General features: G+C 33.9%; 4 protein-coding genes across 4 annotated transcripts in view; 1 reads left to right on the top strand and 3 right to left on the bottom strand.

Annotated features, from left to right (window-relative positions):
• Window positions 1-607: 607 nt before the first annotated feature.
• Phum_PHUM452460 (BTB/POZ domain-containing protein, putative) lies at window positions 608-5,262 on the bottom strand (the record flags this gene model as incomplete). Its single annotated transcript, XM_002429778.1, has 6 exons — window positions 608-1,081; window positions 1,279-1,644; window positions 3,889-4,105; window positions 4,253-4,400; window positions 4,482-4,757; window positions 5,166-5,262. 6 exons carry the CDS (start codon window positions 5,260-5,262, stop codon window positions 608-610), a joined length of 1,578 nt encoding a protein of 525 aa, XP_002429823.1.
• Window positions 5,263-6,058: 796 nt separating this feature from the next.
• Phum_PHUM452450 (uncharacterized protein) lies at window positions 6,059-6,505 on the bottom strand (the record flags this gene model as incomplete). The annotated part of the gene is made up of 2 exons (XM_002429777.1): window positions 6,059-6,072; window positions 6,205-6,505. 2 exons carry the CDS (start codon window positions 6,503-6,505, stop codon window positions 6,059-6,061), a joined length of 315 nt encoding a protein of 104 aa, XP_002429822.1.
• Window positions 6,506-10,713: 4,208 nt separating this feature from the next.
• Phum_PHUM452440 (transcription factor IIIB 70 kDa subunit, putative) lies at window positions 10,714-13,587 on the top strand (the record flags this gene model as incomplete). Its single annotated transcript, XM_002429776.1, has 7 exons — window positions 10,714-10,754; window positions 10,812-10,954; window positions 11,972-12,065; window positions 12,159-12,294; window positions 12,376-12,862; window positions 12,938-13,327; window positions 13,421-13,587. The coding sequence occupies 7 exons, from the start codon at window positions 10,714-10,716 to the stop codon at window positions 13,585-13,587; spliced, it is 1,458 nt and encodes a 485-aa protein (XP_002429821.1).
• Window positions 13,588-15,181: 1,594 nt separating this feature from the next.
• Phum_PHUM452430 (uncharacterized protein) overlaps window positions 15,182-15,503 on the bottom strand; it is a gene marked incomplete at both ends in the record, with an annotated part of 436 nt that continues 114 nt past the window's right edge. The window contains 2 exons of the mRNA XM_002429775.1: window positions 15,182-15,335; window positions 15,418-15,503. Coding sequence (XP_002429820.1) covers window positions 15,182-15,335; window positions 15,418-15,503 — 240 coding nt within the window. The remainder of the gene's footprint in view (window positions 15,336-15,417) is intronic.

Raw genomic sequence — 15,503 nt, 5'->3', positions numbered from 1 at the left:
CTCTCTCTAATTTTTTGTAATCTTTGAGGGGGGGGGGGAACGGGAAAAAAAAAAAAAACAAAATGTCCGAAATCTCCATGATGATGACGTCACATACAGTCTAAAAATTTTATTATTATTATTACAATTATGCACACACACACATATATATGTACGCGCGTGTGTGTGTGTGCCTGTATGCCATTTCGTCTTCGACTTGATCCATTTATTTATTTATCGTTTAAAACAATAATAATAATAATAATAATAATTGGAAACGTTATTTTTTAAAAAAAAATTAATAATTCGTTCGCGTAAAATAATTTAAAATAATAAAATTTAAAAAAAAATTATTACTAACAATAAAAATAATAATAATAATAATTTTAAAAACATATCGCATCACTTTTTCGATTTGGACATGAATGTTTGTGTACAGGTATGTTGTGTCCGCAACAACAATTGCATAAGTATCATCAAACGGTATAAAAAATTAAACGAGGAAAAAAACGTTATGATGATGATGATGATTATAATGATTGTGGTGGTGATGATGATGATGATGATGATGATGGCCTCTTTTTTAATAAGCGAGAACGAATAGTTTGGCTTGTTTCGATTGACCTTGTCAGAGTTCTTCGGCCGGAGGTGTGGGACCGTAAAAAATGAGTTCGGGTATTTGTCCTCCCTGAACTCCCGTTCCGTTGGTGCTTTCGCTCGAGCTTTGAAATTGAAACGTGACGCATCCGACGGTGACTTCGCTGAGTCCCTCCTGTCCGAAATAACTCAGTTCTCCGCCGTCCAATATGGCGGACGCCGTGTAAAAGGATTCGGGTTCGATTTGTATCGGGTTTTCGAAGTAGACGTGAAACGTGTTGCTCGAACCGTCCGAAAAGAAATTCGTGTTGTACTCGGCGAGTATTCGACCCAATCTCTTGAGTTCGATTTTGACGTTGTAAGGCGCGGCTCCGCTGGAAGACCCGTAAAAACCGAATCCGACGACGAATATCCTTTTGTCGACGGAAAATTGTATGCTATCACATCGGCCCCGGTAGCGCCATTGATTATTCCTATACGCGCAAGATTGAAACCTATGACATACCTGAAACAAACGGGAAAGGGAAAAAAAAAAAAAAAATGTTAAGAAACGATGAAGAAGCGCGCACGCGTGTGTTTGTGTATGTGTGTTTGTGTATTGAAAAATTCGATTCGTTTCCGGAACGAAAACAAACAACAACAACAACAACAACAAAATTTCATCCCTTTACCCCCCCCTTCTTTTCCCCTCTCCCCCTTTACCTGAGGTCTAAGACCGGTTCTCTCTCTTATGGGATAGTTCAATAGCGGTTTATAATCGGCGGTAAAATTTAAAAATATGTCTATGGTTTCTTGTGGCGTGAGAATACCTTGCTGAGCGGCCCCATTGGCAAATTCTTCTAGGCTCATTGTGGGTATTCTTATCAGGTAGAGAGCACTTCCTAAAACGTTTCTCTTGTTTTGCGGCGTGGGCTCTAAATCCAACCGAAAACATTCGGCCGTCGCCCAATTGAGAGCCGCATCGAACAAATGTATTTCTTTACAATTGAGAGTTTCTCTCGATAAAACGGATTCTAACGTGTGTATGTCAATGTCTACGAAACAATCCGCTTTCAGTGCCATTTCAGCCTGAAAAAAAAAAGAAAAGAATAAGATACTCGTTGGGGTTTAATACGGTTTTAAAAAAACGCACGCACGCACATATATATATATATATACATACATATATGAAAAGTGTATATTGTTAATATTGACATGCAACACCAAAAGGGATATCGTGGGGGAGGAAAGAGTGGACAAAGGTGGTGGTAGACGATCGGGTAGGTACGGTTGTCGTGTGGATGTTCGGGGGACAAGAAACGTGTGACAAAATCAAATCAAACATCGAAATATATAAAGCACGGATAAATAATTCAACGTACCTGTTTACAAAACTCTGGCAGAGCGCGAGAGAGAAAAAAAAAAATTAATTTTTTTTTTTTTTTTTTTTTTTTTTTTTTATTTGAAAACGTTCGCGTGCGCGCGATTCCTTCTCCTCTTCGAACGTGAAAAGTATAGAAAAAAAAAAAAAAATAATTCGAACGGAAAATTGAACGGTGAAAATTGAACTTGGTGACGCGCCGTCGGGAAAAGGGTGAAAAGTAAAAATGCGTGAGAAATACACTAACGTCCGTTTTTTTAATAGTTATCATTATCATTATCATTATCATCATTTTAAAAAAAAGAGAAAGAAAACGTCACTCGCCAGGCTCATAAACAGATTTTTAAATTAATTAACAAAAAAAAACTTCGACACTTATTATCATTATTATTATTTACGGTTTCGTTAAAAAAATTATGGCGGTTTGGTTTACGGGGGGTTAGGCGGGAGACGGGGGTAGGGTAGAGTGGGGGAGGGGATAACGCGGTAAAGCAAAAAAAAAAAAAAATTAAAAAAAAATTTGAGCCGTTGTCATGTCAATATTAAAACACAATATTATTAATACAACCTCACATAATTTATTAAAATTTTTTTTTTTTTTTTTTTTTTTTTAATGGAATTTTCAATATCGAGTAAATAACACATTATTATCATTATTATTATCATTATCATCATTAGAAAATGCGTTGCGAAATTCACCGGCTTTTAAAATAAATCGGTCGAAAAGAAAAAAAAATAATAATAATAATAATGACAACACAATGGTAATTACAATTACAGTTATTGTCATTATTATTATCATCGTCAATCGTTAATTAATTGATTTTCGATATGTTTCGATATGTCGATTGATTGATTGATAGCAAATATAAAAGATATGTTCCGGTTTTCTCTATTTTTCTCAAAGAAAAATAATAATGACGAGCACGTAGATTTCGCAACGCATCACACAAATATATGTATGTATGTATATATACACGTGTGTGCGTGTGCGTGCGTGTACGCACAATCGATAATAATAATTAAATTAAACATTAGTAGTAGTGATGACATCAAAAAACAAAAAAATTTTGACAATACACGGTGGAGAATAATTTTGCAAGGCAAAAAAAAAAAAAAAAATGTTATTACTACAGCGATATTATTATTATTATTATTATTATTATTATTATTATTATTATTATTATTATTATTATTATCATTATCATTATTATTATTATTATGCGCGTACAGGTTTGAGCAAATGAGTAGTAAAATTTTTTTTTTTTTTTTTTGCCTCGTTTCTGTTTTTTTTGTGACCGAACAACAAAGTCACAAAGAAGACATTTTTTGGTTTTCTCAAGTGTGAACACACGCACACACGCACACGCACACACACCCACACTCAACACACACCACATAAATACACCAATTAAAAAGCTTTAAATTTTTTTTTTTTTTTTTTTTTGCAAGCGTTAGTTAATAATTTTTATTATTGTTATTAATATTATTATTAATATTATTATTATTATTATTATTATTATTATTATTATTATTATTATTATTATTCTCCAAAACGCAACACTTAATCAATATTTGTAACATGATCACATCAATTAGAAAAAAAAAAAAAAAAAAAGCCATCACAACAATATGATATATGAATAATTGATAATAATATAAATAACAATCGTACAAATATTATGATTATGAGCATTATTATTATTATTATTATTATTATTATTATTAATGTTGAAAAGTGCGCGGTCGTCGACAAGAGAGTAAAAAATTAATTAATTGAATCGAAGTCAGGAAAAAAAAAAAAAAAAAATGGTGGTTTATGAAATCGATTGAGGGTTGTTACTATTGGACATTAATATCCTTTGAGAATCCCCGCATTGACTAGTAGGAGGATTTGGTGGTGGATCATCACCGCTAATATTGAGAGTGTGAAGACTGCTGGAGAGACGTACCTGCGCATCGATGACTTCCCAACACCTTTGCATCAAATCAGGCTCTTCGAAAAGTCTCGATTGACTCAATAGCATGCAAGCATTTTTGGCAGTTAGACTAGTTTCAAGATAGTTCACACATGCTTTGGCCAAATGTGGAACAATGTATTTTTTAGCAGCATACAATGTTGACAATATGGTATCAGCTTCCAATTGAATTTCATCACAATAGAGATACCTGAAAGAAGGAGAGAGAGAAAGAAAATGAATTGTCGTAATGAATGACATGACACAACCATCATTGGGATCGTCGATATCTTCCTGATTGATTGAAGATTTAGAAGGGGGAGAAGAGAAAAAAAGAAAAAAAAGAAAAAAATCTTACTTTAGAAGAATGAGAAAAGCAGAAGGATCAACATCCGGTACTAGAATTTCTTCGCTGCTTTCAGCAAGACCACCATAAAACATTGCATAAAATACTGAACTACCAGTGGCTAATACATATTTGTGAGCAGGAATCGTTTGCGTGTGACCTGAAAACAAAAACTTTTCATCAAGCATTCACATCGTTGATGATTCCTCCTACGGACAAAGAACTAGCACAACTTTCATACCTGGACAACCCACTGTGAATTTAACATCTGCCATGAGTTCATTGTTGAACATGGCTGCATTTCTCTCTCGTACAGAAGGTTTACTCGCTTGCCAATTGGGATCTAATGTGGTGAGTTGATTTGAATTATTTACATTGAAATTATTTGTGTTTGTCATACCAGGGCTGGATAAGGGAGAACTTGTTGCAGACGCTGGTTGTGTGATTTGTGTCGTTTCCCTTTGTAAAATACCATGAGGGGGTGACAGAGATGCGCCTCCATTGTTCAAGCTCTCGGCTAAAATAAATTGAAATTCATTCATTAAAATACAAAAAAAAAACAACAACACGAGAGAGGGAGAAGGGACAGGGAGAAAAAAAGAAAAAGAAAAGGAAAAGGAAGAGATAAATAAAGAAATAAATAAAGAAAGAAAGAAAAAAAAAGAAATTAAATTAAAAGGTTTCGTCTTATATGACCGAAACCAAAATGTTATTGTAAACTTGGCCAGTAAAAATGAAAACGCCTTTACTACAAGGCTGTGAAATCAAATGAAAATATTTAAGAAAATGAACAAGTGTTTACATATAAAATGATTATTATTATTATTATTATTATTATTACGTGTCGTCGAAATTAAAATAACAACAACGACAACAACAACAATAACAAAAAAAGGCGTAAAAACAAAAATCGATTAAAACGTACCATTAACCCAAGCATTCGTTTGCGAAACTTGTATGTTTTCTTGTAATTTTTTAACGGGTTTTGTAGTTTTCTTACTGTACAAATTAGCCATCGCCATTTTTATTAGGATTTTTTTTTTTTTAATTAAAAAACAAATCGTCGTGATTTCATTTAAAAACCGGGAAAAAAAAAAAAAACAAAAAGTCACGAGAGAAAGAAAAAAAATAATAATAATAGTAATAAGAAAACACCGAAATTATTATGAGAATGTTATTAATAACAACAATGGTAATCGTAAACGGCAGCCATTTTACTATAGATAACCCTTGCGGAGAAGTTTCGAATCAATAATGCAAACTTGATTTAAACTAAGATGATGTTAGTCGACCACGTTAATCGAATGAAAAGCATTAGTTTTTTTAAAAAAAAAAAAAACAAACGAATATGTGCGAGACGAAGTTTGACGATTGCGTACAAGCGTGCGGGTTTTTTTTTTTTTATATTGTCTCGAGTCATTTTTACGTTTTAAAAATCTTTTTAAATTAATTGATTGAGGGGGTGAGGAGGAGGGAGGTCGGTTTCTTTTTTTGGTTTTCGAAGGGGGCGGACGGGAGGGGGAGGGTGACGTCGGCGTCGGCAGCAAAATAAATTCACGGAGCATGCGGAAAAAAAAAAATCGTATTATCGTATTCTATATTGATTTTTTTTTGGATACGTGACGTCACGAATGTTTTTCCTGTTGTTGTTCTCCACGTGGGGAGCCTTTTTCGGTGTAGGGGGGGGGGAGAATGAAATAAAAACGAAGGAGGAAGTGAATTTTTTTTTTTTTTTTTTTTAAATTTGAATTTCTGTCGTCGAATTTTTTTTTTTTTTTTAATTTTGAATAATTATTCAATGCAGATCCGTTGTCGTCGTCACCGTCGTCGTACTTAATATAATGTTAGCCTAAATTTTTTTTTTTTTTGCTGTCGTTTCCGGTTCAAAAGTTGAAGTTGAAGAGGGAAAGGGGAAAGGAAGGGGATAAAAGAATGAAAAGAGCGATTTTGACGTTTTTCCGTACCTGACGATTGCATCGGCCTGAAAACGCGATCCTCTCTCAGTTCGACCACGTTTTGATCGTTGGTATTATTGGTGGTATTGGTGGTATTATTATTATTATCTTCTTCTTTTTCCGTTGAAAAATCCAAAAGGAGAGATTCGAGGATTTGATTCGTTCTTTCGAGTGGTTCGTGTGCCGAATTGACGATGTCCAAACACCGGTAGACGAAATACAAAACGTCCAAACGTGGGGGTACCAGCCAGGGCAACAAATGACTTTTCGTCGTGTTTATCCCCTGAGTTAATCTTTCCAACTTGTTCATATTTGAAATCGGCCGAGTTTCATCACTGATAAAGAAAAGAAAAAACAATAATAATAATAATGATGATGATGATGATGATGATGATGATGCGTGCGTAACGATAATGAATGAATGAATGAATGAATGTTTCGCGAGGATTCCGCGTCCGAGAATTCCACGGGGGGGGGCAAGGGGGTGGAATGCATAAAACGTCGAGCCTCGTCGCACTATTAAAAATAATAAAAATTTCGGGGGAGGCCATTTTCGCCCCCTCCCACCTCTTCGTAAAAGAGGGTGGGGAGGGAGGACGAAAAAGGTTACCCCCGATTTCCCCCTCCCCCTCGTTCCTCTCGATTGCGAAAAACTCATTACTAAATTAATCATTTACTAATTAGAAATTTCGATTATGAAAAATCTAAATCGGCGAACGTTTTTTCCCGAACAAAAAATAATAATAATGATAATAATAATGATGATGATAATAGTATAAATGAATAATCAATTAAAGGTTTGGATTTTACAGGTTGTCACGTAGGTACGAGGTAATTATTTTTTATAAGGTGTCGACCTTCTTAATATTTTGTGTCGTTCAATGTAAATATTATTGATGATGATGATGATGATGATAATAATAATACTAATCGTTATTGTTGTTTTTGTTATGATTATTATCATCGCGTTATCGTTTTTTGTTTTTTTTTTTTTTTTTTTTTTTGCGGGTGACGTTAATAATATGATGAACTTGACGTTCAAAGGTGTAATCCCGGTACATTTTTTTAATTGTGACGCATGAGAAATGCGTGACATGCGTGACGACGATACACGCACGATGACAAAGATGATGATGATGATAATTTTAAAAAAAAAAAAAAAAAAAAAAAAAAATTTTTTTCCTGTCGAATTAACGTCAACGCGATTTTTTTTTCCCCTGTTCGAATTGCATTCGGGGTTTACGTTAAAACGCATAAAATGAAATTTAAATAATAATAATAATAATAATAATAATAAATCGTGAATCGTTTATCCGTTTGTTTGTTTGTTTGTTTGTTTGCACAAGAGTATATTTTTTTTTGTCGACATTGTTTACAAAAATCGATGTCAATGCCTTCGACCTTAGTCGTCGTCGTCGTCGTTTTTGTTTTTGTTTTTTTTTTTTTTTTTTTTTGGCATGCATGCCATCGACTCGGAATGATAATCACGTTTCTCTCTCTCTCTCTCTCTCTCTCTCTCTCTCTCTTTCTCTCCTCGAACGTTTTTTTTTTTTTTTTTTTGGAAATGTCAACCCGGTTGATTGACTCATCATTGATTTATTATCAAGACGTGACATGTTGTTGTTGTTGTTGTTGTCGTTTTAATAACATAAACAATTCACGCGTTCGTTTTCTTTTCTCTCTCTCTCTCTCTCTAAACAATATTATACCCAAGGTAAAATTTGATAGACGAGGGAGGGAATGAGGGGGTGAGGAGGTGAGGGGAACGAGCTCCTTGGGAACGGTGGTGCTCTCAAAAGAAAGGGAAAGTTTATGGCTGGGAATAAAAGTGGTGAAAGTTAATAATATAATACCGGCGAGTTTGTAATTACATAACACATAAAATAATGATCACGATGATGATGATGATGATGATGATGATGATAATAATAATAATAAAACTAGTATTAAAGATTGAATAATTTGTTACGTGCTATTTGGTTCGAGAGAGTTGAATTTACATATATATTTTTTTTTCCTTATTTTTCCAGGGGGAAAGAATAAAAAATAATAATAATAATAAATGGCGGTAATATTAATGATAATAATAATAATAATAATAATAATGTCGTTTCGTAACGTTTGCAGTAAATTATTTGTTGGTTCTCCTCTTGCGACAAAAAAAAAAAAAAAATGTTAATTAATCGGAATTAATTCTCCCACTTTTTTTTAGTTCCACGTGAAATTGAATTTATTAAAATTTTTTATGCGCGACATAATGATTAGGAAAATTTTTTTTTTTTTGTCGAAACGTTTGTACGATGTCGTTTGTTCAACGCGAAGAAAGGAAGTGAACAAACATTTTTTCTTATATTGCTGTAAGACAACAACAACGACAACAAAAAACTAGAAAAAAGGGGGTAAAAAAAAAATTTATTTTCGAATGATCGATCCATCGATCTATCGATCGATCGATCGACGAACGATCATCACCTTTTTCGAAGTAAAAGAAAACAAACAAACAAACCTTTTTCCAATCGTTGTTCCTTTTCGTAATGATTTCTATTCATGGAAACGCGGATCATGAAAATTAATTTAAAAAGCGCGCGTTTTCCCACTTCCGGCGAGTTGCAGAAACTTTTTTTTAAATATTTTTTTCTTACGCGTTCGCGTTATTATTATTATTTTTCTTAAAATCACACTCTCGTCACCGTTTGTTGTTGTTCTTATTATTATTATCACCACCGATTAATTTTTCGTACGTACTAATGAAATAATAATAATAATATATCGTTCACATAAAGTCGCGGTTGTGACGCGGAGGAGGAGGAGGAGGAGGAGGAGGAGAACCCGCACGAAAACACACGGACACACGCATCGAACGATGACTTAAGACTGAGAGATAATAATACTAATCGAGAATTGACGGTTAACGCGATACGACGTCGTAACCGTCGTCTGCTATACACATAACTATAGCGCGTACTGTGGGGAGGGGGAAGGGGAGTGGAGGGCAGGAGGGGAGGGACTCGTGAAACATTTTCGTCGTGAAGGTTGAGGGAATTGAACATACATAAGGTTGTTTTATTGCAATAAATTAATTTAACATCATCATCAATTATTATTATTATTATTATTATTATTATTATTATTGTTTTTTTTTTCCGCGTGTCGTGTAATTAGAATGCAAGTCTAAAAATTCGTTAATCATCATCATCACTCTCGGTTTCGTTCGCGTTTGCATCTCTCTCTCTCTCTCTCTCTCTTTTCGTGGCATTTTCCCGCGCGTCTCTTTTAACATTTCGTTTACTTTTCACCCCGGAAAGGTCGATTAGATTTTTTTTTTTTTTTGGGAAAATTCCGAAAATGGAAAGGAAGAAAGGAAAAGAGGAAAACTTGTCTTTTTCGTTAATTGCTTCCTGGTTTTTTTTTTTTTTTCGGAATGAGTGTGCGTCCTCAGGGAAGGGGGGAGGAAGAGAAAGAGAGAGAGAGAGCGATGGCGCGGGGTAGTAAGAAGAAGTAGGGGGCGGTTAAATAAATATGGCGGAGAGGTGGTGACGGTGGTCGCCGCCGGGAAAAAAATAATAATAATAATAATAAAATGTCTTACCGTGGATAAACCAAGAGTTTTATTCTTGTTTGGTTTTTTTTTTTTTTTTCACGCGCGCGTAAATTTTCCGTTCGCGTTATTCGGAAAATTTTTTTCACGCGATCGAACTAACGCGCGTGACACGACCGGAAATGGTTAAAAAAACAAAAAAACCGGCGGTACGGGAAATTTACTCAACGTAAAATTTCGTTTAAAAAAAAAAAAAAGGGAAAGTAAAGTTTTTTTTTTTTTTTTTTTTAAACCACTTTTACTTTTTTGTACTCGAACACAACCACAACAACAAAAACAAATACAAAACAATCACGACGACGACGACGACCGAAAATAATAATAATGATGATGATAATAATAATAACGGAAAAACGGTACTCTTTAAAACTGTTCGTCGAACAAACAAACAAACAAATTAAGACAAAATTTTATTTTTTATTTTTTTTGTTTGTTTGTAACATTTGGAATTAAATTTCCGGAGAGGGGACGACGCCATGAGTTGTTTTTTTTTTTGTCTTTTTTTTTTCTAGTTTTTTTCTTCTACCACGTTTAACATACTCGTCGACCTTTAAAAAATGAACAAAAAAAAATTTTTTTTTTTTTTTTTGTGTGTATGATTTAATATAAGGAAATTTCAAGTGCACGAATTAATTTTTGGACGTTGGGAAAAAAAAATGATAATAATAATAATAATATTACCAAAGTCCGACGTGTATAAAATACACGTTCGATTTATTTTTGTTTATTATTATTAATATTATTTTCTGGACCTAAATCTCGTTTAGATAAATGATAAGATCTGTTAGAAAAGATAAAATCATTGACCTTTAATCGATTGGGAAAAGATATGAATAGAAAGAAAGAGAGAGAAAGAGAGAGAGAGAGAGAGAGAGAGAGAGAGAGAGAGAGAGAGAAAACGTGGAAGAAGAAGCTGAGATATGAAAAAAGACAGAGAGAGAGAGAGAAAGGAAGACGTGAGGTTATTTTAATCGCTTATCGTTTTTTTTATTATTTTTTTTTTCTTTACAGATCCGAGTTTGTACATTTTAAGGTTTGCCAACAGGTTGGAATTTGGTAATAAAACTCACCAGGTATCGATGACCGCTCTTAGACTCGTGCAGAGAATGAAAAGGGATTCAATGCATACGGGAAGGAGGCCGTCGGGTTTATGCGGAGCTGGTAAGTGGTCGGCTATTATTAATAAAAACAAACGGTAAAGCGGTACCGGTTGGTTGTTGTCTCGAGCGTACTCGCCGAGTGGGGGAAACAAGTATATTTCGTGTATCAACTTCCGGTTTTACGTAATTTATTTATTCGTTTTTTTTTTTCTGTCTTTCTCGTAGCCTTTTCCGGTTTTTTTTTGTCATGCGAACGTGTCGCATTGTTAAAAATGGAATCGGGTTAGGGGGTCGTCTCCGTCTGGGACTTTACCACCATGCACCTAGTGTTTGTGTCCTTACTACTCTAGTGGGCACTCCCACTTGTCCCACTCCCTTTGTCGGGCACTCCCGAGAATCGCTGGGGATCCGAAGGAATCGCCCTTCCCCTCTCCTTCTCCTCCTCCTTCTCGCATTCGCGTAAGCAAAAAAAAAAAATACGAGAAAGTTTCCGGTCAAAATCGAATTAATTATTTATCGTACCGGAAATAGTTTTAAACAGGTTTTAAGAGGTACCTTAATTGATTTCGATTTCTTCCTCGTAATCCTCTTTTCCGCCCCCCCCCCACGTCCCCTCGGATATTTTTTTTTCAATTTCGCAAAACGGTTGAAAGTCGCGACGAACGGAAATTGTCTCTTTTAACGGAAAAAAAAATTAATTATTATTATCATTGTGAAAGATTGTTATTATTATTATTATTATTATTATTATTATTATTATTATTAGTTTCGTACTTTCTAACAAACAATTAATTTTTAATTATCGCGTGCGCTACCGGCACAAATGATTTTTCTCCCTTTTGTTTAACGTCTTCTGCAAATTAATAATAATAATAATAATAATAATACTAATAATGATGATGATGATGAAAATAGTAAATTACTCTTATTATTATTATTATTAGGAAGGATTTTTTTGTTGTTGTTGTTGTTGTTGTCGCTTGTCGTCTACTACTTCCGTTTTCGTCCGTCGGGTTGAACGCGTGAAAAAAATTATTTTTTAAATATATTAATGGCCGCCATTTCCTTTTTTTTCCAGCTTTGTTAATGGCGGCGAGACTTCACGAATTTAATAGATCGGTGTCGGACATAATAAAAATAGTGAAGGTTCACGAATCGACGTTGAGAAAAAGGTAAAAAAAAAAAAAAAATGGTGGCGGAAGATTCCGTCTTTTTTTTTTTGTGCGTATGAGAATTTTCAATTACGTCATCATTTCCTTCTTCAGGTTGTTGGAATTCGGGGAAACCCCGTCGAGTTCTCTGTCGTTGGATGAATTCATGACGGTCGATTTGGAAGAAGAACAAGATCCTCCATCATTTAAAGCCGCGAGAAAAAAAGATCAACACGATCGGTTTCAAAAGGTGAGATTAAAAAAAAAAAAAAAATGGCGAACGTTCACGGAAAAACTATCCGAACGGTTTTTTTTTTTATTTCTCCGGTAGATAATCGAAGGGGATGAAATGGGTCAAAATTTGACGGCTCTTCAAAGGGAAATAGAAAAAGAATTGAACGAATTGAGTTCGAAGAGAAAAGCGAATCATGTGAAATCCTCTTCGGTTCCCATTTCCGGTAACGAAGAAGAATCCGAAAATCAAGCTTTAAATAATTTTGTACAAAAATTCACGATAGAAGCCATCGAAGAATGCATAAACAAACCGGGAGAAGAAGAAACGGGAAACGTTGAAAATCAAGGACTTCCGCCCTCGTTCACCACTTTAGGTTTAAGTTCGAATATTTCGACGACGACGACGACGACGACGACGACGCCGACCCAAGAACAAACATCACTCAACGTACCAGACGGAGAACTCGTTGCCGACGATTTGGACGACGACGAACTCAATCAATACATAATGACGGATCGGGAAGCAAAATTCAAAGACAGCCTTTGGATGAAAGTAAACGAAGATTATTTGCAAAGGCAAAAAGGTTGGTGGTAACGAGGATAAAAAGAGAGAAAACGAACAAAAAAACCGTTACGCGCATTTACTGTTTCTCTTACAGAAAGAGAAGAAAAATTAGCCAAAGAAAAAGAATGCGGGAAACCGGAAAAAAAGAGAAAGAAATATTCGTCGAAAAAATCGAAAAATGCTCCGGCTGCAAATTCCGCGGGCGAAGCGTTCGAGAAAATGTTACAAGAAAAGAAAATGTCGACGAAAATAAATTACGACGTACTCAAAAGTTTGATGCTTCCGAAGACGTCGGAAACGGACAACGAAGATAATAAAACGACGAACGTTCAATCGTCGTCGACGACGACGATGACGTCGATGACGACGACGACGACGCAGCCCACGAATAAAAGAGAAGAGAAAAAATCGGAAAATCATCATCATCATCATCGGATCGTTGGAAAATCCGAAGAAACGACAAAAATGGACGAATCGGAATCCCGTAAGTTTATTATTGGAAGAGAGAAAATGATTTCGTCTTAATTAATTATTATTATTATTATTATTAATATTATTATTATTATTATTATTACAGTCATGGATGACGGAGACAGAGATGACGACATGGATGAGGGAGAATGCGACGGAGCGACGGAACAACCGAGTGAAATTTCACTATCCCAATTGTTAAATCGTCACGAAAATGGCGGCGACGACGATTACGGTGATAATTACGATGACGAAATGGAAGAGGATTATTAATATATCGATCGATGGATCGATATATCGATTACATTAACGGTGACAATCGATTGTTTGTTTGTTTTCTTTTTCTCTCTCTCTCTCTCTCTCTATTCGCAACGTCGGATGGGATTCCATAGAGTAAGAAAAAAAACCGGCGGTTATTTTTAACGGCGTTCGTTTATTATTAACTTATTATTATTATTATCGTTCGCTCATTTGTTTATTTATTTATTTATTTACTTTTAAAAAGCGCGCGTTTTTTTTTTTTTTTAATATTTATTATTTCACCGGAAACGAACGTTTGTTTTTCGCGACACGATAGATAAATAAATAAATGGACACGGCAAAAAAAAAAAAAACTTTCAAGACTGATTATTTTTCTTCTTATTATTTTAAATTATAAATTATTTTATCGTTTTAATATCGGACGCCATTTTGTTTTTTTTTTTTCGTTTTTATTTTTCCTCTTTTTTTTTTTTTTTCTTTTTAGGTTTTTATGTTTTTATTTGAATGTTGAAAGGTGAGTTTTAATAATAATAATAATAATTTTGTGATTGGTTGGTTGATTGGTTGTTGTTATGATTGAATATTTTGTTTCGTTGCGGTAAAGTTGGCGATCTTTAGTAAAATGGCGGGAAATTTGAAAAAAAAAACATGGCGGAAATGATATGATTAATTTTTAATCGTTACGTATTATTCGTGTGACGTGTTTGTTTGTTGGAATTGTTGTTTTCAAACGAATTGTTTCGATTCCTGGTTTTTTTTTTTTTTTTATCTTGATCCCTAAGGATCATATCAGTGGTGCTGATTATTAATTAATTTTTTTTGGATTTCTTCAAAGTTTTCCAGAAATTTCTTTGGGATTCTCCAGATTTCTTAAATGTTTTTTTCATTATTTTGTTTAGATTTTTTGTCTAAAAATTTTCAAGATTTTTTCCAGGCTACTCCAGAATTTTTTCAGAGGCTTTATTCAGACTTATGTCCACAACATTTTCTTCAGAATTTTTCCCAAAAAAATTTTCTAGAAATTGTTCAGAAAAGAAAAAGGTTTCTCGGAAATAAATTTTCCATAATTTTATTAAAACTCTGTCAGGAAATCTCCAGAATTTTACAGTATTTTTCTGGAAATTGTCTAGAATTTTCTCCAGACTTATCCAGTGATTCTCCAGAATTTTTTCCAAAATTCTCCAGTAGTTCTCCAGAATTTTTTTTAGTATTTTTCATTATTTCTCAAGAAACTGTCTAGAATTTTTCCAGACTTCTCCAGTAATTCTCCAGAATTTTATCCAGGCTTATCCAGAATTTTTTTAAGTATTTTGCTTTATTAATTCTCTAGAAATTGTTCTAAAATTGTCTCCAAACTTTTTTCAAAATTTTTTTCAGGTTTCTCCTCCGGGAATTTTCCAGATACTCATTATTATTGTGATTTGTATTTTAAATATGAGTATGAATTCGAATCGGGAAAGGAGGACGGGGGGGGGGGGAGAGGGAAAGAGCAAAAAAAAATTTTTCTTTTTTCAATCATTTTTTTTTTTTTTGAACGTGTATTTCGTATAAAAATAAAAAAAATGTTTGTCGTGGTGCTAGATAATAATAAAAAATGATCGTGGATTTAAGAGGCTAAATAATTAGAAACGGCCGTTATTATACTGGAAATTTCATCTGGACAATTTTTAAATTCCAAATGACAATTTTTTTTCTTTTCGCCATATTCGATAGCTTTTTTCAAATCCGTACCGTCGAGAAACGTTTTCATCAAATCGTTCCTAAAGGAAAATTTATTATCATTATCATTATTATTATTATTATTATTATTAAATCGTTATCACTGTTATCAGTGAAACTTACTTGGAAAGAACGTCGACAATATTTTCCAATTCGTTAGCCGTACGATTTTCAACTTTTTCATTTGCCGTTTGTATAGATGACAAATG

This window comes from Pediculus humanus, genomic scaffold, assembly GCF_000006295.1.
Source record: "Pediculus humanus corporis 1103172108222 genomic scaffold, whole genome shotgun sequence".
In the NCBI taxonomy this organism is placed as follows: domain Eukaryota; kingdom Metazoa; phylum Arthropoda; class Insecta; order Psocodea; family Pediculidae; genus Pediculus; species Pediculus humanus.
Note: the sequence above shows the minus strand (reverse complement) of the source record. Positions and strands in the feature narration are given on the sequence as shown.